This window comes from Thunnus albacares, chromosome 16, assembly GCF_914725855.1.
Source record: "Thunnus albacares chromosome 16, fThuAlb1.1, whole genome shotgun sequence".
Taxonomy (NCBI): domain Eukaryota; kingdom Metazoa; phylum Chordata; class Actinopteri; order Scombriformes; family Scombridae; genus Thunnus; species Thunnus albacares.
In genome coordinates this window covers 29,809,972-29,833,218 of record NC_058121.1, presented here as the reverse complement: position 1 = coordinate 29,833,218, position 23,247 = coordinate 29,809,972, and the positions used below count along the sequence as shown (strand labels likewise).

General features: G+C 37.5%; 2 protein-coding genes across 2 annotated transcripts in view; both read right to left on the bottom strand.

Moving 5' to 3' along the window:
- Positions 1-23,247, bottom strand: part of LOC122999435 (NLR family CARD domain-containing protein 3-like) — a 98,571-nt gene that overhangs the window by 5,157 nt on the left and 70,167 nt on the right. The window contains exons 4-11 of the mRNA XM_044376366.1: positions 8,217-8,264; positions 7,810-7,911; positions 6,022-6,135; positions 5,228-5,306; positions 4,817-5,045; positions 2,737-4,540; positions 1,578-1,751; positions 1,210-1,383 (exon numbers count right to left, since the gene is read on the bottom strand). Of these exons, the coding sequence (XP_044232301.1) occupies positions 1,210-1,383; positions 1,578-1,751; positions 2,737-4,540; positions 4,817-5,045; positions 5,228-5,306; positions 6,022-6,135; positions 7,810-7,898 (2,663 nt within the window). The 5' untranslated portion in view covers positions 7,899-7,911; positions 8,217-8,264. The remainder of the gene's footprint in view (positions 1-1,209; positions 1,384-1,577; positions 1,752-2,736; positions 4,541-4,816; positions 5,046-5,227; positions 5,307-6,021; positions 6,136-7,809; positions 7,912-8,216; positions 8,265-23,247) is intronic.
- LOC122999432 (NLR family CARD domain-containing protein 3-like) overlaps positions 15,357-23,247 on the bottom strand; it is a 69,277-nt gene continuing 61,386 nt past the window's right edge. The window contains exons 6-8 of the mRNA XM_044376360.1: positions 21,750-21,923; positions 17,588-17,634; positions 15,357-17,359 (exon numbers count right to left, since the gene is read on the bottom strand). Of these exons, the coding sequence (XP_044232295.1) occupies positions 16,779-17,359; positions 17,588-17,634; positions 21,750-21,923 (802 nt within the window). The 3' untranslated portion in view covers positions 15,357-16,778. The remainder of the gene's footprint in view (positions 17,360-17,587; positions 17,635-21,749; positions 21,924-23,247) is intronic.

Here is a 23,247-nt window from a genome sequence, read left to right as displayed (position 1 = left end):
TTAGTAACATTAAGTCTCGTATTTCCACGTATAGTAATTTAATTTGAAGTAAACACGTACAGTATTTTATTTTGAAGTAGACGCCGCTGAAGACTTGAGCGTAGTCAGACTAAACTTTATTTGACACTTAACTCAAGTTACTACAAGCCAAATAAAGCCTAAGCGTAAGCTCCCGAAGAAGAAGAAGAAGAAGAAGAAGAAGAAGAAGAAGAAGAAGAAGAAGAAGAAGAAGAAGAAGAAGAAGACTTGAAACTGAACCTGCTCTCTGAGAACAATATTGAAAACCAGAAGTGAAGCCGGCCTAAAGACTCTTTCAGAGCAGCCTGAAACAGCCTGATTCTTTACCGGCATTCAGCGCCTCTGCATCCACTGAGATGCGCCACAGCCCACAGCTGATCCGTGCTCTTCCACTGCAACACCGCTGGTGATGCTGCACCAACAACGCTGGACCTGCCAAGATGACGCCACTACCATGATGACACACCTCAACAGTAAGGCATAACATGGCTTTGTGATCAAGGGTTGATGTCGAATAACGTTAAAATGAAAGAATTTATTTAGAGAAGTTGAATTAGCTTTACCCTCAGCATTCCCCGGTACAACACGTTAAGCCTCGAGTCACGCACTTCGAGCCACTCTTGCTGAATCATTTTCTTTATTGATTTTTATCATTCTTAGGCCTTATTTATTTTACTTTCTTTTTATTTATACTGTTCTGTATATTATCTGTATATGTTATATTATCTATGCTTTATCATGTATCCTCAAGACGTTTAGCTATTAATAAATGTCTTCATTTATCCTAAAAGTGTTTCGTTGTTTCTTTGAGCTGCAGTAAACAGAGGTCACTGTTTGGGACAAGAACTTATGACTGTAAGACTGATTCACTGATTAAACTGAACAAGGGTTAGTGCTTACTCCTGGCACTAATAAATCCTAACCAAAAAGGAGGTGGTGCCCTAATGACGAGGTAATTCATTAATAGGGTATTAACGCTCCTACAACACCATGAGAACATGAAAGTTTAACAAAAGAATAACTTTATGTCAACTTACTAGCTTTTTCCAGAGGTTTCACTCACATTACATGACCTTCAAGCTATTACATCCATGATCAAGAATGAACTTTTATGTTCAGCATAAAAGTTCTTTACCTGAGAGTATCCACCTATCTGTCCATACCTGAGAGTAACCAACTGTCTGTCCATACCTGAGAGTGTCCAGTCTCCAGTGTGGATCCTTCAGTTTAGCAGACAGAAGTTTCTCTCCTGACTTTCCTGGATGATTGTAGCTCACGTCAAGCTCTCTCAGATGGGAGGGGCTGGAGTTCAGAGCTGAGACCAGAGAAGCACAGCCTTCCTCTGTGACCAGACATCCTGACAGACTTGAAATATAAAAAGATTGATAACACAATGTTTTTTAATCATAAGTACCAGAGTCCTACAGATGTTGTGCAGAATAATTGGCATTGATCTGAATATAAAGCAGCATGCAAATGATCAACTGTTAAAATCTCTCTCCAAGTCAGCTTTATTCTCATTGTTCAAGATAACAAAATTATAGATGTTGTATCCTGACCTGAGAGTTTCCAGTGTGCAGTGTGGACTCTCCAGTCCAGCAGACAACAGCTGGACTCCCGAATTTTGCAAGTTGTTGTTACTCAACTCCAGCTCTCTCAGACTAGAGGACTGGGAGCTGAGAACTGAGGACAGAGCTGCACAGCTTCTCTCTGAGAGGTTACAGCTACTCAACCTGAAGAAGAATTAGTGATTAACATAATAAAGAAATGTTATTTCCCTTCCATAAAATATTAAAGGTTTGTTGATATTTTTGGCTGGACCTGCCATGGACCAGCCCTATAACCCAGAATGTCTATCACTGACTCACTGACTGAGTGATGAAGTAGCAGTCACATGTCACTCTCAGTGCAGCCCCAAAATAAGTTTTAAAAACACACATTTACCAAGCACCTCACAAGGAGGCTCTGACACTGACAGGAGCACAAACCCGTGGATACAAACAAATGCAGTAGATCCATTTTACCAGCCTGCACTGCAGCTAGCGGCTAATTAGCATGCCTAGAATTGTTAGCATAGCTGTGTCGTGTCGTGCTGTGTGTGTGTGTGTGTAGCCTATAGACTGTATAAAAATAAGTTGTTGCAGTGGTGTTTATAGTTTGACAGCACTGTGCTGGGTAGGTGACAGGTGTGTTTACAGTGTTTGTGTGCTCTGAAAGACATCACAGCGGAAGTCACAAGATGATAGACTGTTAGCTTAGCATGCTAATCCTACATTAACATATGAATAAGACCATATGTTTACAGACATCCGAAGATTGAAACAGATGAAAGAGAAAATAAAAATAATTAGAATAGTTACAATTGATGTTAAAATAAGTTATCTTTCAAATGAAACATCCCAAGATATGAGTGGAAAGTAATGTTCTTACAACTGCATTTATACCTTTTTTTTTACTCAAATGTAGCTTAACTATATCACGTGATATGCTACTTCAGTAAACTTTAGCAACATATATTACTGGGACCACCACAGAAAATTGCAGATGGACATTTAATATCCAGGAAATCACATTATAGACACTACCACTGACTATGCCTGTCAAAAAATTGGCCACAGTTTCACACATTGACCATACACAGTCCAGCCATATACTAGAACTAGTCTTGTTTATAATCAAATAGCGTATAAGTACTTTTCTAGTCATCCATCCACCTACAGAGCTTTATTTGAAGCTTTGACCACTGGCAGCAGCCTCAGAAGAGCCTCCTCTGAAGCAGAGTATTTCTTCAGATCAAACACATCCAGATCTTTTTCTGATGACAGTAAGATGAAGACCAGAGCTGACCACTGAGCAGGAGACAGTTTATCTGTGCAGAGACTTCCTGATCTCAGGTACTGTTGGATCTCCTCCACTAGAGAACGATCATTCAGTTCATTCAGACAGTGGAACAGATTGATGCTTCTCTCTGCAGACAGATTCTCACTGATCTTCTTCTTGATGTACTCGACTGTTTTCTGATTGGTCTGTGAGCTACTTCCTGTCTGTGTCAGCAGACCTTGTAGGAGAGTCTGATTGGTCTGCAGTGAAAGACCCAGGAGGAAGCGGAGGAACAAGTCCAAGTGGCCATTTGGACTCTTTAAGGCCTCATTCACAGCACTCTGGTAGAGATGTTTTAGTTTAGGTTTGTCTTTAAAGACTTTAGAAAACTGGGATGTTGTTTGTTCTTCTGCCAGCAGATTGACTCCAGAGTTGATGAATGTCAGATGGACATGAAGAGCAGCCAGAAACTCCTGAATGCTCAGATGGACAAAGCAGAACACCTTGTTCCGGTACAGCCCTCTCTCCTCTTTAAAGACCTGTGTGAACACTCCTGAGCACACAGAGGCTGCTCTGATATCGATGCCACACTCTGTCAGGTCTGATTCATAGAAGATCAGGTTGCCTTTCTGCAGCTGCTCAAAAGCCAGTTTTCCCAGAGACTCAATCATCTTCCTGCTCTCTGGATTCCAGTGTGGATCTGTCTCAGCTCCTCCATCATACTTGACGTTCTTCAGTTTCAACTGAACCACCAGGAAGTTGATGTACATCTCAGTCAGGGTCTTGGGCAGCTCTCCTCCCTCTCTGATTTTCAACAAATGCTCCAGAACTGTAGCTGTGATCCAGCAGAAGACTGGGATGTGACACATGATATGGAGGCTTTGTGATGTCTTGATGTGGGAGATGATTGTGCTGGCCTGCTCCTCATCTCTGAATCTCTTCCTGAAGTACTCCTCCTTCTGTGGGTCAGTGAACCCTCTGACCTCTGTCACCATGCCGACACACTCAGGAGGGATCTGATTGGCTGCTGCAGGTCGTGTGGTTATCCAGAGGCGAGCAGAGGGAAACAGTTTCCCCATGATGAGGTTTGTCAGCAGCACATCCACTGAGGTGGACTCTGTAACATCAGTCAGGATCTCATTGTTGTGGAAGTCCAGAGGAAGTCGACACTCATCCAGACCGTCAAAGATGAACACAACCTGGAACTCTTCAAACCTGCAGATTCCTGCTTCTTTGGTTTCAGTAAAGAAGTGATGAACAAGTTCGACCAAGCTGTACTTTTTCTCTTTCAGCACATTCAGCTCTCTGAAAGTGAATGGAAATGTGAACTGTATGTCCTGGTTGGCTTTGTCTTCAGCCCAGTCCAGAGTGAACTTCTGTGTTAAGACTGTTTTCCCAATGCCAGCCACTCCCTTTGTCATCACTGTTCTGATTGGTTCATCTCTTCCAGGTGAGGCTTTAAAGATGTCTTCTTGTCTGATTGTTGTTTCTGGTCTGTCTGGTTTCTTGGATGCTGTTTCAATCTGTCTGACCTCATGTTCATCATTGACCTCTGCAGTCCCTCCCTCTGTGATGTAGAGCTCTGTGTAGATCTGATTCAGAAGGGTTGGGTTTCCTGCTTTAGCAATCCCCTCAAACACACACTGGAACTTCTCCTTCAGGTTAGACTTGAGTTTATATCGACACTCTGCAGCACGAGTTCCTGAATGAACAAACAAATGAAATCAATCAGATGATTCTACAGTAAATTGGTAGAATGTAAACATTAAACTGCAGATGTTTATATTTTCCTCCACTATGAAATATATTCAGCTCATCAGTTGTTGACAAACAGTTTCTGACTGTTTTCAGCTCAGAAGAATTCATAGATGTGATGCAGATGTGTGCATCATATTAACAGCAGAGATTGAAATATAAAGCTCTCCCATGTTGCCTCCATTTCCTCTCCATCATGTTAAATCTGTTAAAATCCTCTTACTGTTCTGCAGACGGTCAGCCAGCTCCTCCTGCTTCATTCTCCTCAGAAACTGCAGTGTGATCATCAGAAATGCCTCTCTGCTGCTCCTCCTCTGCTCTTCATCCTCACCATCCAACACCTCCTCATCCTCACTCTGACTCTCTAAGCATTCTGGGTAATCTGGACTCACAACCTTCTGGATCTTCTTCAGCTCGTTCTTCACAAAACTGATGATGTTCTCCTCCAGCAGCTGAAACAGAATAAAATGTAAATTTAACTGGTAGAAGTCAACATCAGATCATCTGTGACAGACTGAAAACCTGCTGGTCTACAGAGTGCAGCATGGAGACTGTTAGGACCAGAATGGTAGTTCAGTATTTAGTCTGTGGCTGTTGTAGTTAGCAGTAGTAGCTGTGCTTTACATTTACACACCATAAATATGGAGTCCAGGTGTGTTTGATGCTGCTGGACAGACTGACCACTGAGAACCTCTGAGCTCTGCTGATGAACTCTGTGAAGAAAAGATGAAGTCTTAGAATAAATAATGACATCAGTGTTAAAGGTGTTGTGTTCTATCACAGTGGATCCATATAAAACACTTGGCTGTTATGTCTTACCTCTCATCATTTGTGTGTGTAAAGACTTTGTACCTCTGTTTTAAAAAGTGTTATACAGATAAAGTTTGTGGTTTTTGAAAAGTGTATGTAGGAGGAGTGTGTGTGTTTGTATTTATATTTATGATGACATTGTGTGTAAAAACAGTATTAGTCACTAAGGTCAAGAATAAATCTCCACAATCAATCAAACTTATTAGGAGAGCTGGATAATAACAGACACAAACATTTTACAGTCTGACCTCTGATCAGCAGACTGATGTTCATGTCTGTAGTTAATAGGTTGACCCATAGACTGGTCGCTCTTCATGGACACCCAGCTGGGTTCAGGAGAATCTGGTCTCTGCTGATGGATCCTGATGGAAACACAACACTGATAAAATGAAATGTTCAGTAAAAATAATCCAGGATAAAATACTGCTGAAAAATATGCAGAATGTTAAAGCTATAATATGTATAATATGTAACTATTCTGCATTAAAATGTCTAAAAAGAACTAGACCTACATTATATATGTTGTTGAGTTGTGTACTTACATTATCCCAAATGTTTACAACAATTTTCAAACCCAGAGAAATCAGATTAACAGACACAAACATTTTACAGTCTGACCTCTGATCAGCAGACTGATGTCCATGTCTGAAGTTAATAGGTCGATTCACAGACCGGTCACTCTTCATGGACACACAGCTGGGTTCAGGGTAACTTTGTCTTTTCTGATGGATCCTGATGGAAACAAAACACTGATAAATGCACATGTTCAATATAATTCTTCTCAGACAAAGAATGTGTTATTGTCAACATGTTAATAACAAAGACATCATACTTCTTCTGTGGTAAATATTCTAAATGCAACGTCTGTAGGAGCTGCAGTTGATAAAATAAAATGTCTTGTTCAAAACTAGCCGATACTAAAAAGAAAAAAAGATGTTGACAGTGAAAAACATGCATTTAAGGATGACTGGACTGAAAAACACAAGTTCATTTTGCCTGAGGGAAATATGAGACAATTGTACTTGAATTGCAATCAAACAGTGTCCATATTGAAGAGTGGGAATGCAAAATGCCACCATGACACCAAACATGCCTGTTTTGAACATATATATATATATGTAGGAGTCATGAATGGATTAATTTCAAGTTTGAATGAATTGCAAAGTAGTAATTTTTTGTTTTATATTTTGGGTTATTTTGGTTTGTTTATTATTGCACGATCACGGTGATTGATAATCAGGTCACATGGATATGGGCGGTGGTATCCTATAGTTAATATAAGCACCTGTTCACCTGCATGCCAGCTGGTAAGAAAGACAGAGGGTGAGTGGGTCGTCGTATTTTTTGTTGACCGCTGTTTTACACCTGATCACTGTGATTATTTTGAGTATATTTTGTGCACGTTATAATAAGTTGATCCTTTTCATTAATAAAAGTTATTAAACTTATTTTTTGATCTCAGCGAATCTTTTTGGTAGCGTGTCAGACAAACGGCAAACAAGGCCCAACCTCAGCCTCTCAGTGACTTTTACATTGTTGCCAGTAGTCGCTACAATATATATATATATATATATATATATATATATATATATATATATATATATATCTCAGTGGCGGCTGAGGACAGGAGGAAAACCAACCTGATGAAATCAGAGAGGTGAGGGGCAATTTTATATGCCAATAAAACAATTTGCTTTCAAAAACAAAAACCCCTGAGTGGTGTAAAGGCTGCTTCTTTAAAGACATTTAGCATATACATATTGTTTCTAAACAAAGAAGAGCTCATTTTAGCTGTGCAGTGGTTCTGAATGTGTTATTTTACCAACAAAGTGAAATTCAAATTTATAGTATTGTTCTATTATGACAACAGATTTATGTTCTCATCAAAAACAGACAACATGTCACATGATTTACACGTGTTTCCTGTGTATTTTCTTAGTGTACAGAAATATATAAATGTACTTCAAAAATGAAGTACATCTCCCTCTATGGACCAGCCTCCACTGATATGTATGTTATAATATATCTTCTGTTGTTTGTCCATCAACATGATGTCCAGTCGGTTAGCCATCACCAGTTGTCAATCTTGATGTGGAAGTCCTACAGGATCTCTGAGGCCATTGTGAGATCCTGTAGGACATGATATGTCTTCTTAGGAGAGATGGAGAGTAACAGACACAAACATTTCTTATCTCTGATCAGCAGATTTATGTCCATCGTTGAACTCAGTAGGTTCAAACATCGACTTGAGCTTATTGACAGACACCTGACTGAGTCCGGCAGAGTCTGGTCTGTGCTGCTGCTCTGGGCTTCAACGCAACACACACAGAGCTTTGAGTGTGAATAATGATGGTGCAGTGATGTGAGTGGAGAACAGTGATGGACAGTTAGAGATCCTCATCTCACCTCTGAGCTTTGGTCTGGCTGTCATGTTCCCCACACAGAGAGCTTTTAGAGGGAGGGACTCCCTCCTCTCTGTCCTCACACTGATCCATAGCAGAGAAACACCTTCACACAAACACAACAACAAGCTCATTCATTACAACAAGCTGCACATCACAGAGCCACACTGCTGTCTATCACACTGTCGTTCTTTATTCTACCACCAGATGGAGCCAAAGTCAGTCATTACTTTAAGATTTCCACTGTGGATACATGTTGAAGAAACTGCATTAACTATATTCCTTTTTATACAATTGTATTTTTGTCCACTAGAGACTCATATGCAGCAAGTAATAGTTCACTTCTGTTTAAAAACTGATGACATGATATATTTTTATTCAGCTGTGTGGCAGAAAGAAGAAAATACTCACCAGGTGAATTCAGACCCACATCTGGTCACAGAGTCGTTCTACCTTCACCTGTAGAGGAAACACAGAGAGAAGCTGCAGCTGATTCTCCTTCATCAGTCCTTCATCATCAATCTGAGGACGCTGTCACTCTCTCATAACTTCACAGTCAAAGTCCAAAACCATAAAGATGATATTAAACCAGTGAACCTTGCAGCAGAGTTCAGCTCCAAACACACAGGAGGAACCTGCCAAGACTCTCTGTGAGGACATTAAACAATCTCACAGTGCCGCAGTATTCTGATTTACCTGGAAACTGATGTTCATCTGTCCACAAACTAATGTCATTGTTGTCTGTCTGATGTGGACAAAAAGGAGCAAAACATGTGGAATATTTAAACAACTGAAAGCTTTAACCCTTCCTTTACCAAAATACATTATCTCCACTTTGTCATGAAACTGCTGCCCAGCAATACTGTTGCTGATGTATTTGCAGCAGATTTTACTGTTTATGATCAATTAAGTAACATGATTTACTTTTAATGATATTTTTAAAGGTAAATATTCATTAAGATAACATGTAAAAATCAGTATCATTGGACATTAACCCTTTAACACCCAGTGTCAGTTGTGATCTGTACTTTATATTTGGGGAAAGTTTTCTGTTTGAGTATGACTGTAATGACCAAAAAACATGAATCTGATCTATTAATGAACATATTACATGTTAATATTCATTAATATTGTCATTAAACTAGAAGTCTGAGCTGGATATTATTCTTCTCCATATTCTTGTGTAAAATAGGTAGACAACATAATCTATTTAATTAAGAATAATTAACAGACCACCAGCCCCAAATTTATAATCCTACATTTTTTTTAAATGAAAAATGAAAAATATGTTATTAGATATATTCCTGACATTTATTAAAGAAACAAAACATTTATTTTGAAACAGTCACAAGAACATAATGATTTGCCTCCAAATGTAATAAAATCCTCAAAATTGTTATAATGTCGAAATTTTTGTGCTTCGTTATATCCTGAACCACAAAATACAATTTAAAGATTTGAAAATGTAGTTAGTGACAAGTAATAATAAAGGCCTGTGTTTTAAATCTTTACATTTATCTTTAAATATTTTAAATTATGACAAAAGTTGAACCGAGAAATCCAAAGATAGTTCACATGTTCTGTTAGTTTGGGCCCCTGATGGCTGACGGGCCCTAAACAGCCTCTAAGTTCTTCCAGTCTGGGCTGGATCTGGTCCATCTAGAAAGGATTCTGCAGCCTTTGGGGCAGTTGAGACATGGACTGTTTAAAATGAGCTTCAGTTAAACAGAGTCAGTCTCAGTGTTGTAAGATGACTGTTTGAACATTTGGAGGATTAACAGTTAAAAAAAATGAACCTCAGTGAAGTTGATCAAAGCTGTCTGACCAGTTCTGACACTTCCTGCATTTTTCACTGATGATGGAGATTAAAATACAACTGCAGTTGATTTTACCTGCTAATCACTAACAGTGATACGTGTAATTTATTCTAGAATTGGTGTGCTTTAACTTACATAGAAAACAAGAATATTTATACCTGCAAACATCAAATACGTATTATTGAAACAGCCGATCAGCATGAAGAAACATTTCAGCTGTAGTCAAACAGTGATTCAATGTGATCAATGTGATCAAAGTGATGGTGTTGATCAGACATTTACAGATTTCTCTGGTAGGATTCTCACCTGCTGAACTCACTTCAGGTCAACTTACAGACACTTTCCACCTTCATGTGTCGAGGAAACATCAGGAGAGAAGAAGCTGCTCGTTCTGCCTCGTCAGTCCTGGTGTCTGTGTGGGTTTGATCTGAAGACGCCGTCACACCCTCATAACTTCAGAGTCCAAGTCTAAAAAACATCAGAGTGACATGGAAACCAGTCTAACAAGTCAGTGTCAGAGAAACCAAACATCAGTTGATGTAGTTCTACTATCTGTCCAGTAGATGGAGCCAACTGACCATCTAATAATCTAACAAGCCTTCACTCTATTCCTCAGTCCTGGTTCCAGACCAAGAGGGACCGGCCTTTTTCTGTCAAGAGTCCTTACTACAAATATTGCTACAACCGTCCCTGTACACTGGGACAGTTGTAACATTGGAGTGACTGTATTTAAATCAATTTCACAACCTGTATATATTTCATAAAGCCACGTAAATACATTGTTTCAGTAGTTGACACATTGCAGTTTATAATATAGCAAATGGACTGTTCCAATGGTTTTTGATTTATTGGGAAAATCCCAAAAAGTGTTACAACTGTCCCTGATCTCCCCTACATTTAAACTCTTCAATAATCTGCAGAAGAATCAAAGCTTGAAAATAAAAGTGGAAATCAGGAATCACTTTGTTCACTTCAAAGATTGATGATCACTGAATGTTGTTTGTTACTGTTTTTTCCTGAGCTAAGTGAACGCATCACCGTTCAAATGTCCCGACGTCCAGCTGATTCTGTCTTCACTTCAAACTGTCACCTTCAGTTTAGAGCTGCAATCATTAATCAATTAGTCCATCGACACAAAATTAACTTTATGTCATTTTAAAGCAACAATCTGCTGGTTTCAGCTTCTCACGTGATGATTTACTGCTTTTCTTCATCATACATGACAGTAATCTGAACATTTTGGGGTTTTGGACATTTTCACTATTTTCTGACATTTTGAAAAGAGAATTATTGATCTATTAATTGATAAAATGATGCTTATTTGCAGCTCTGGTTCAGTTCAGAACAGAACAAAACTAAGCTCAGCTGACTTATTTATCACATCATGATGTTTCTGAGAGTTTCTGCTGAGGAAGACGTTAAAAGTGACCTTGACCTTTAACGAGGAAACAAACACAGATCAATATCTACTGATTCAGTCAGTGATGATGACGATGATTCACTGTCAGTTCACTTTAAAGAGTCACTGATGAAGATTTGTTCGTACATGTGCAGATTTCAGTCAAATGAACGGTCGTCATTAGTATTAATACACATATAATCACCTGAGACATGATCATTAACAACAGCTCCGCCCACCTCATTAGCATATTGAGATAAACGATCAGATGTTCGTCCAGATGACGTTCAGGTCACATGACTGAAAGAACATGTTGTAGACACACACTCACTCATTAATCCAGGTGAGGTGGATCATGACTTCAGGTGTTTCACCTCCTGATGTTTACAGAGGAAACTGACTGAAATCAAGAGTTTTATTTCTGTCACACTTTTACTGTTCTGCACTGATCTGTAGACACTTTTCAGATTCAGACTTTAGATTTGATTCAGATTTTTATTTGTTTACACAAATGCAAAAGATACAAAGTGATAAAGACAGAAACAAGAGCATAATGTGATGAAGAGGAGAAACCATCATCGGGGCTGAAACAGGGTCTCTGAGGCAGACGTTACTCCGTTAGAAAAGGAGAAAGAACATTCAAAGGATGAAAGAGAGAAAACTAAAGATAAGATTGTGCACAGTAGCAGACATCTACATATACAAGAACACAAAGTCATTAAAGTTAAAATGATGAGATTATAATTACTAGAGGGCAGTTTATAAAGGATAATATGAGATAATATGGAGAAACAAACCTTTTGCAGATAAAATATGAGACGGCAGAGCGTCTACAGGACTGAACCTCTGTCAATGAAACCAAACTGTAGCTGAGATGTTTGACAGACAGCAGGTCTGAGTTTACACTTATTTAGACTGAATAATTGTGCAATTGATGATTGTAGGAACACAGTTGATGATAATATGGAGGAAGAGTCCTGAAACTCTTCATATCAGATCTCATGTAAGAACATTTTCTTCTCCTCAACCTCTCTGACGTTTTTCTCTGTGAGGTTTGTTCCAACAAACTCTGTTAAACTCTTTGTGAATCTCTGGTTTCATGAACGTCACCTGTTCAATGAGCAGCTGAACCTTCCTGAGATTTCATCCTAAATGTCCGTATAAGACGACCTGTTCTGCTCCGTTTCATTCACAGAAATGTTCCCAAAGAGTGAAAAGAAGAATCAGAAAGCAGCAGACACGTTTATCAGTGTCAGTAGTTCTATTAGAGGAACTGAAACTATTAGAAAACATGAATCCATCAGAGCAGCTGCACTGTGACACAAATAAAGAGGAAACACTTTGATGTGAAGTTAAATAAAGCAAAGAGCTGCATGATTAATATGAGAGGAGTCATGTGACCATCAGAGATATTAGAGGAGAGAATATTACAGTTTATAGTAGGTGAGTCAGGTAAGTTGAGAGAGAGACAGTGAGGAGAGAGAACGAGGGAAAGATTTCTCTGGAACAGGAAGCTTGTGAATGAGATAAATGACCAATCAGTGGTCTGCAGTGTAAAACATGAAAACTAGACAGTGAGAACAGCTTTTAATCAACAACAGTCAGACTCTCAGGCTGCTTCCCACAGCAGCTCAAAACCAGTTTGTCTCATATAAAAACAAATCTTTGGAGCAAATATATCAAATGATCCCAACTGAAGCCACAGAAAATAAACCATCTCAGAGCCTGATATGATCAATACACTTTATTTTAGGATGCACATTTTATCAAAAGTTATGTATTTTATTTTAAATGCAGCTTCATTCTACTTGAAATGAGAAAAGATTCACTGTTACAGTTGTGAACATCTGTGTTTAATAGACTGTTAGTTTCTTTCATGTTGTTGCTGTTTAAACTAATTCACACCTCAATCAACTGGATTCATGTTTCTATGTGTTGAAGCATCAATCAGTCTGAACAGCTGCTGCACTAATATTATTAACTTTATTAAAGCACATGAACTTTGTTTAGAAAACAGATATAAAGATCATTATAATTATTATTAATGATATGAATATACAGGATATAACATGTTGGATTAATAAACTTTAATTTATGATGGGCAGCTGAGTTCTTATGACCAAAGTACAATTAAAAATGAATAAAAAGGATTTAGGTTTTTATTGTTTTATTGGACTTTACAGCAGCCTACTTTCCTTTTCCATTGTATTTATATAACATATCTGTAATCATTCTACAATATTACTCTATAATATAATATTCTATGGTGTTTCTATAATATTAATATTTCTCTGCACTACAGTAACATCACATTGTAAATATCACATATGGTCACATATAGCAACATGATTTCCAGCTGTGATTGTTGGTAAACTCATTAATGTGAGACCTGACGTGTCTGTGATTACTGGATATCTGATATCTGATCAATGATCAATGATTCTGACCCTGCTGATGTCCTCCTGGATCAATCTCCAGCTCTGATTGATCACCTGCACCACATCTTCATCATCATCATCATCATCAGCCTGGAGCCACACACACACTTATCTGATCAATAAATCTATAACAATATGTCTTCATGTAAAACAGTAAAAATACATTATTATTTGTCTGAGTGGACATTTATACACTATTAATACATATATCATTCTATTAATATACTAAAACTGAACTATTTTAACTTCATGTTCAAACTATAACAGAATGAATAATAAAGAAAATGTGGAAAATACATTTTTGTAAATAATTTCTTTATACATGTTGTACTTATTGTAAATAAACATGTTGTAAATAAAGTTATTATTATCACTTGCATGATGTTAGTGACATATTTGAATATTTTAACTGTAAAATCTAAACTTCCTGTTATAATTCTATTGAAAATGAAACATGTTTAAATAAATATGAATATTGATGAATTGGGGCCCTGGTGGCCGTGGATATGTCTCCATCACTGGTTTCTAAAATAGAGCAAAGTGGAACTTTATTTATTAGAAACTAAATTAAACACTTTTAACGTGTTTAATTGTAATTTCATTATAATGAGTTAATTACTTTGCTTTTAAATTATGCATTGTAAAACTCAAAGTAAAAAAATATTGTTACATTTTCTAATTAATAATTGTATTTCTTTGATCTTTAAATGTTTGATGATTCGGCCACATTTAAAAAGGATATAAAGCAGCAAGAGCTCTGATTATTTTTAAATCACCACAAACTAACCAACATATTGATTATTTGATTATTTTTATAGGTTATATTTTGCTCACATGGTGCGACTTCCCAAACACAGCTGTGTTTCATCAAATCACCACAAACTAACCAACATACAGGAAACTTGGGCCAGATGTTTCAGTACAGGTGAACTCAGTCCTGTTTCCTGAGAAAACATATTGGACGTCTGACAGACTTTTTATTTTTCTCTTTTTTCATTTTTTTTAAACATTAATTAATGATTAAAAACAACAAAGTCAAATAAAGAAGGACTGTAAAACATCACAATTTGAGAAATATACACTGTAACAAATTTTCCTGTAAAATGACAGTAAACTACTGGCAGCTGTAGTTGCCAGCTTTTTACCATTTTTTTACAGTGTCACTATCATAATTTACTTTAACAGTTAATTGCTGAAAACATTATTCCAGTATTCTGCTGTAGAATGTGAGGTTTACAGTTTGATACTGTAGCTAGGCCTGCAGTAATATGTTGTATGTAGGCTATTATTAATTATGAAAGGTGTAGGTATAGACCAGGCCAGACTAACGTCAGCATTCACTGATGTGTAGTTCAAGAGAAAACAGCCATCCTAAAATAATCTTTAAATTTGATTTGCAATACCTGTAATTCAAACTTCCAACTGAAGAACGCTACCTGAAAATGCTCTCTTGTGCCTGCCAGGTGCTTGCTAGAATTATACCAATTTAATGTTAGCAAAAATTAAATGTAGTCACTAACTGGGTAACCTGATGCACAAATGTAACTATATTTTCTTAGTATGACTGGCTTTCTGATTTGATTCCACAAGGGAGGATGAACGATGATATATATGATGTTGATGGTTGCATGTGGCTCCTGTCCCTTTTGGTTCCAAATGCATCAAAATTTACAGTATCTTACCATATTTAGAAAGAACAGTACCTTACCTTACTGTTAGAATTTAGTTGTATTTTTATAGCAGTTTATTACACTGTATGTAACATCTGTAAAGATCACGTCTGCTGAATTAATGCTGTTATAAATGTTCTAATTAGAGAAAAACACAAGTAGTGTAGTAGAAGTAGAAGTAGTATAACATTACACATCCATGTAAAAAACAAGTGATGTTCTCTGAATAAGTAGTGAATGAATATTTTTATTCAAGTGTAAAACAGCCAAAGCTGCCCAGCAAACATGAGCTTACAAGACTGTAAGAATATTAGGCATTAATTAATATAAAACCTTGTATAATCAGGGAACTCCTCCTATAAGGAACATTTAGTGTCCAGAGGAAACATCAAAGCTTGAATTGAATTCTCAATTTGATCAATTAATCAGTCACATAACCAGTCACTTATCTGATTTAACAATTAAAGTATGATTGTCTATAAGGTTAATAGATCAGAAGTTAAACACTTTTTCATTTTAAAAATATGTGATATGTGATTTTAAAAATATGATTGCATAATTACCATATACACATTCATTAACTCCTATGACAGTTAAAATATCAATTTGAAGTTCTAACCTATCAATAGACGGCAGTAGTGTCACATATTGTAAAATACATACAGCTATCAAAGTTTTTTATGTATTTCTATGACAAACAACATTAAGTGATTTACATAATGATTAGGCATTTAATGCTGACAAATTCAGATTTGTCTCAGATTTGCAGAGAGACTCAATGAGTGTCATTGTGAGTTAGAGTTTATGACTCTTGTCTGTGTAGATAAGGAAAGAGATTTTCTGTCCATGTGTGTTATCAGTCCTTTCTCCTGGGTCAAATGACTCCAAAGTCATTTATGCTTTTAGTTCAGGCCATAATTTAGTTATTGGTCAGAAATGGTCTCTCAGGAGGTCTATTCAATCTCCATTTTGTCACAGTGTTTAACTTTGGTCAGTGTCATGTTGGCAAAGAAGTCAGTTTGGGGGTGAACAGTACACTTCCTTGGGTGTCTGCATTCACCCCCTCAATTTGAAATTAAAGAAATTTGATTTATCCCATTAAATTAAATAAAACAGTATAGTGTCCCACAAGACAATATTTACATCACCTGCAGAGGCAAGAAAAACTAAAGGAAAGCAACCCATACATGTTATTATATACATACATGTCAGACACATTACATCAGATAGAAACATACGTTGATGTTCATGATTTAACACAAACTGAGCTGATGTCAAACAGACTGGGATGTCTGCTGGACATTTTCAGGAAAAACTTCACTTTAAGATCCTGATAAAATGGAATAACTAACAGCCACTAACAGCTACTAGATGCTGCTCCAAGAAAACTTTACTGAAGTCAATCAGAGTCAACACAGTTTTTACACATAAATTCAGCCCAGAGGAGATCATTTCACTACTTCTAATAGAAACAATATTCTGACATTAAAGCACAGTCAGTGATCCAAATGAAACCAGAGTGAAACCTCGTCCACCATCAACATTTAAACACAGGAAGCTGCTGTCACTTCCAGTTTCTGTTGTTCACTGGTGAACAGAGTGAACAGTGATTTCAGCAGCTGTCTTCAGTCAGCAGTGTGACTGTTTGTCTACACAGGAGGAGACTCTTCCTCAGACAGAGGACACAGAGACACTGAGGAACCATGAGACCAGAACCCAAACCCAGCACACAGAGGCTGAGTGAATGTGGTGTTGAAGGTGTGGAGGTGGATCAGTGTGTCAGAGGAGACTCTGTAGAAGGACAGAGTGCCAGCAGGACAGTCCACATACACTGCTACTCTGTTAGAGACAGAGGAGGAGGAGGAAGAGGAGGAGGAAGAGGAGAGGATGGATGTCTGTCTGTTATTGTGAATGACAGAGTAACCATCATCATCAGAGCAGATCAGACTCCAGGACTGATCATTCCTGCCAAGCAAACAGTCATAACTGTTTCCTTTCCTGCTGATTCTTCTGTAAGTCACTGATATATCAACTCTTTCTCTCCAGTCGACCTCCCAGTAACAGCGACCAGTCAGACCATTTCTACACAGCAGCTGAGCCCAGAAGTCATATCTGTCTGGATGATCAGGATATGACTGATTCTCTCTCACATGTGTCACCTTCCTGTTGTTGTCAGACAGTTTGAGGTTTGTGTTTACTGTGTTTGTGTCCAGTGTGAGTTCACAGAAATCTGATGAAGAGAAGAAGAAACAACACAGCAGCAGTTTATCATCTGACACACCTGATGGATTTATTCTCTGTTTAAGTTCTGATCTGTTGTTCATTTCTATAAAGTTTAATGACACATTTTGTCAGTAATGTTTTAATGAATAAAAACCACAAAGACCAACTTTGTATTTAAAGAGAAACTGACTGTGTGCTGTTTAGTTGTCATGAATCAAATTAAATCCACACTTACACTTCTTCAGACCAGGTTTTAACCTGAGCTCTCCACCATGGTCCAACCTGGAGGAAGAAACACAGTCAGAATGATTTTCTATCCAACATGAGTCCTAACTGCTGTTCAACATGAAGCAGTGTTCCTCAGTTTGTCAGAGTGACACAGAAACAGGCTGCAACTCATCTCTCTCAACTGTCTGCTGGATTCTTTCACTGAAGTCTGAGAGGAAAAGACGTGAAGAAGAAGATGTGATGTACAAATATGTCCTCAGACATGATGAATCAGAGTATTAAATACTGACCTCTGCATGTTGTGCTGAGGATAGAGCCTGTCATGACTTCAATATTAATGGAGACTTTACTTCAAGGTGAAAATTAAGTTATCAGAGAATAAATGCAGCTATAAGACAGCAAAACATTTTGATGCAATTATAAAAATCTGCTCATTTGTTAGCTTTGAATATAATAATAATAATAATAATAATAATAATAATAATAATAATAATAATAATAATAATAATAATAATAATAATAATAATAATAATAATAATAATATCTAAATAAAACATCAATGACAAGTAATAAAGTTCTTTTAAACATCACTGCATAACTACAGTAACCTCTTAACAGATCAGTCGAACTACAAAATTCAACTTGTAATGTGTCATTTAATCCAACTTGAGGCTCTGAGGGAGTCAAACAGGAAATCTGTGATTTGGGGCTGAATAAATAAAACTGACTTGACTTCAATAATTCAATATCAAGATGAATATTAAGGCGTAATGTCGGAGTTAGAGAATAAATGAACCTTTAAGGCTGTTCATTTATTTGGTTTGAATATATAATAATTATAATAATAATAATAGTTGAAAGACACAATAAGAAACAACAACAAGTTAGAAAGTTCTAAATGATACAAGTGAACTTCTTTAGAATGAACAATAAATACATGTTTAATAAAATAATAGATGGACTCTCGTCTGATGAGTTCAGGGACACTGTAGGAGGACAACCGCTTGTTCTTTAATTCTGGTAACCAATCTTTGATTCTTAAAGAAAATAAGAGACAGTGGCGCGGGGAAAACTTTTGAGGAAGTCAAGTGAGACAAGAGAGACAGGAAAGACTACGTTGCTGCTTTAACAGCCAGTGTAATGTAACCAGATGAGCTATTAGCACGCCGCTGTCATTTTACACAAAACTGCATCAAATTGTATCACCAACACACACACACACACACACACACTCTCTCTCTCTCTCACACACACAGTCCTAAACATCTTATCAATTTATGCATGTTCTTATTAATTTGTTCACCAAGGGATGCCAATTTCAGTCTGGCCTCCCCACGGACATGACATTAGTCTACAGTAGAAGTGCAATATAGTGTTTCACCACACATTCACCACATAACATTTAGAGGGGCGCTGTTTCACTCATTGTAAAATACTCAATGAGAAATGGGGAAGAGATGACAACAACAGCACAGAATAACCGAAACTGTTAAACAAAGTGTTTTTATTGAAATGACAACTGCAGTCTAAAAAAGCAGGGGAAGCCTGGCTTCCTTTGGCTTCTGGGAGAAAACACCACTGATAAGAGACAGACTCTCTGGATTCCTAAGTTTGTAAGAGCGGACTCTCGGCCTGCAGAACTGACCATTGTAACCCTCAAAGTGGGGGTTCGATCAGTGATGCTCAACAGGCTCAGGAAGACCTCCTTGAAACCATTTCGATATGTTGAATTACGACACGAACTAAAAGCATGAAATGATCCTAAAGGCCACTTGGACCGGAGGAAAACAACTCCCACCTTATAGATGGAAGACATACTCTTATCAACAAAGCCATAAACTAATCCACATTCCTGAGGACTTTGTGAAGCCCCCTTTGCAAATCTGAGGCAAACCTGAAATTCATGTAAATTAAATGTCTAATCATTATGCAACTTATATCATGTTATTTGTCGTGTAAATACAAGAAGAATGGTATAACTTTCATATATGTATGACTATCTACTAAAGAGATATAAGACTTCAGGTAAGACAACAGGTAACAACACTGCCCTCTATTGACAAGAGTTAAATTTCCTTATGTGAAGAGTTAATGAATGTTTAATAACCATGTATTTGTATTTTAAGTGTTTAACTTGTGATCTATTAACCTCATAGACAATCATATTTTAGTAGTTAAATTAGACGAGTAGTTTGGCTCAAAGATTGAAGTTTCTAAAATAATAGGAATGTAAAGATAATATTTGAGGGATTTGAGTTTAAAGTTTTCTTTTATTGTTAAACAATAGTCACACTGAATGCTTTTATATTATGAAGTAAGAGTTACGTCAACTTATATTTAAATATGTTTCTGAAAGTAATCTAATCACATAAGTGTTGCAGAACTTTATTTCCTTTCACTTTAATATTAAACTTTATTTCAGTAGATGGTTTAAGATGTGTAGATAGTTTGAGAAAGTTGAACTAATGAAGGTTGTATGCTAAAACATCATGAAGTGTTAATATGAAGGTTAATGTTTGTTATTAGAAGAAATGACTTATCATGAATTGTGTAAACTGCTCAGCTGTTTCTTTAATGGTTTTACAAATATGATACAAGCAGACAGGACCATTATTAATCAGAAATATCATGAATGCTTGGACATTATGACAGGAATGTGTTTACAGCTTAATGTGAAATAATAGGCAACAGTGACTTGAAGTGTGAGTTTTTGCGTGTAAAAACTCAGAATTAGATTTTCCCAAATTCCTTTACTTCAGGAGACGCAGGCTGCAGACCACCAGCCACATCTAAAGCCCCTAGTACAAAGAAATGGAATATTCATCAATAGTTTGGCGCGAACCCCTTTAGAACATCCCTAAAACTCCTCCCATCTTATTCTAACTTATAAAAACAGCCTCAAAGAGATTCCTCTTTGAGCTGGCCTCCAAGAAATCAAGAAAATTCTTAAGACATCTCTTTTATTTGTTTTTCAATCAAATGTATCCGAATTTAATCTTTTATCGCAAGAAGTTAATTTGTTTTGTTTTATTAGTGACATTAAGTCTCGTATTTCCACGTATATTAATTTAATTTGAAGTAAACACATACAGTATTTTATTTTGAAGTAGACGCCGCTGAAGACTTGAGCGTAGTCAGACTTGACTTTATTTGACACTTAACTCAAGTTACTACAAGCCAAATAAAGCCTGAACATAAGCAAACTGAACCTGCTCTCTGAGAGCAATATTGAAAACCAGAAGTGAAGCCGGCCTAAAGACTCTTTCAGAGCAGCCTGAAACAGCCTGATTCTTTACTGTCATTCAACGCCTCTGCATCCACTGAGATGCGCCACAGCCCACAGCTGATCCGGGCTCTTCCACTGCAACACCACTGGTGATGCTGCACCAACAACGCTGGACCTGGATCAACGCCAAGATGACGCCTCCACCACGACGACACACCTCAACAGTAAGGCATAACATGGCTTTGTGATCAAGGGTTGATGTCGAATAACGTTAAAATGAAAGAATTTATTTTGAGAAGTTGAATTAGCTTTTCCCCTCAGCATTCCCCGGTACAACACGTTAAGCCTCGAGTCACGCACTTCAAGCCACTCTTGCTGAATAATTTTCTTTATTAATTTTTATCATTCTTAGGCCTTATTTATTTTACTTTCTTTTTATTTATTATGTTCTGTATATTATCTGTATATATTATATTATCTATGCTTTATCATGTATCCTCAAGACGTTTAGCTATTAACAAATGTCTTCATTTATCCTAAAAGTGTTTGGTTGTTTCTTTGAGCTGCAGTAAACAGAGGTCACTGTTTGGGACAAGAACTTACGACTGTAAGACTGATTCACTGATTAAACTGAACAAGGGTTAGTGCTTCCTCCTGGCACTAATAAATCCTAACCAAAAAGGAGGTGGTGCCCTAATGACGAGGTAATTCATTAATAAAGTATTAACGCTCCTACAACACCATGAGAACATGAAAGTTTAACAAAAGAATAACTTTATGTCGACTTACTGGCTTTTTCCAGAGGTTTCACTCACATTACATGACCTTCAAACTATTACATCCATGATCAAGAATGAACTTTTATGTTCAGCATAAAAGTTCTTTACCTGAGAGTATCCACCTATCTGTCCATACCTGAGAGTAACCAACTGTCTGTCCATACCTGAGAGTGTCCAGTCTCCAGTGTGGATCCTTCAGTCCAGCAGACAGAAGTTTCTCTCCTGACTTTCCTGGATGATTGTAGCTCAGGTCAAGCTCTCTCAGATGGGAGGGGTTGGAGCTCAGAGCTGAGGCCAGAGAAGCACAGCCTTCCTCTGTGACCAGACATCCTGACAGACTTGAAATATAAAAAGATTGATAACACATAAGTACCAGAATCCTACAGATGTTGCACAGAATAATTGACATCGATCTGAATATAAAGCAGCATGCAAATGATCAACTGTTAAAATCTCTCTCCGAGTCAGCTTTATTCTCATTGTTCAAGATAACAAAATTATATATGCTGTATCCTGACCTGAGAGTTTCCAGTGTGCAGTGTGGACTCTCCAGTCCAGCAGACAACAGCTGAACTCCTGAGTTTTGCAAGTTGTTGTTACTCAGCTCAAGCTCTCTCAGATGGGAGGGGTTGGAGTTCAGAGCTGAGGCCAGAGAAGCACAGCCTTCCTCTGTGACCAGACATCCTGACAGACTTGAAATATAAAAAGACTGATAACACAATGTTTTTTAATCATAAGTACCAGAGTCCTACAGATGTTGTGCAGAATAATTGACATTGATCTGAATATAAAGCAGCGTGCAAATGATCAACTGTTAAAATCTCTCTCAGAGTCAGCTTTATTCTCATTGTTCAAGATAACAAAATTATAGATGCTGTATCCTGACCTGAGAGTTTCCAGTGTACAGTGTGGACTCTCCAGTCCAGCAGACAACAGCTTGACTCCTGAATTTTGCAAGTTGTTGTTACTCAGTACCAGCTCTCTCAGACTAGAGGACTGGGAGCTGAGAACTGAGGACAGAGCTGCACAGATTCTCTCTGAGAGGTTACAGCAACTCGACCTGAAGAAGAATTAGTGATTAACATAATAAAGAAATGTTATTTCCCTTCCATAAAATATTAAAGGTTTGTTGATATTTTTGGCTGGACCTGCCATGGACCAGCCCGATAATCCAGAATGTCTATCACTGACTCACTGACTGAGTGATGAAGTAGCAGTCACATGTCACTCTCAGCGCAGCCCCAAAATAAGTTTTAAAAACACACATTTACCAAGCACCTCACATGGAGGCTCTGACACTGACAGGAGCACAAACCCGTGGATACAAACAAATGCAGTAGATCCATTTTACCAGCCTGCACTGCAACTAGCAGCTAATTAGCATGCCTAGCATTGTTAGCATAGCTGTGTCGTGCTGTGTGTGTGTGTGTGTAGCCTATAGACTGTATAAAAATAAGTTGTTGCAGTGGTGTTTATAGTTTGACAGCATTGTGCTGGGTAGGTGACGGGTGTGTTTACAGTGTTTTTGTGCTCTGAAAGACGTCACAGCGGAAGTCACAAGATGATAGACTGTTAGCTTAGCATGCTAATCCTACATTAACATATGAATAAGACCATATGTTTACAGAAATCCGAAGATTGAAACAGATGAAAGAGAAGATA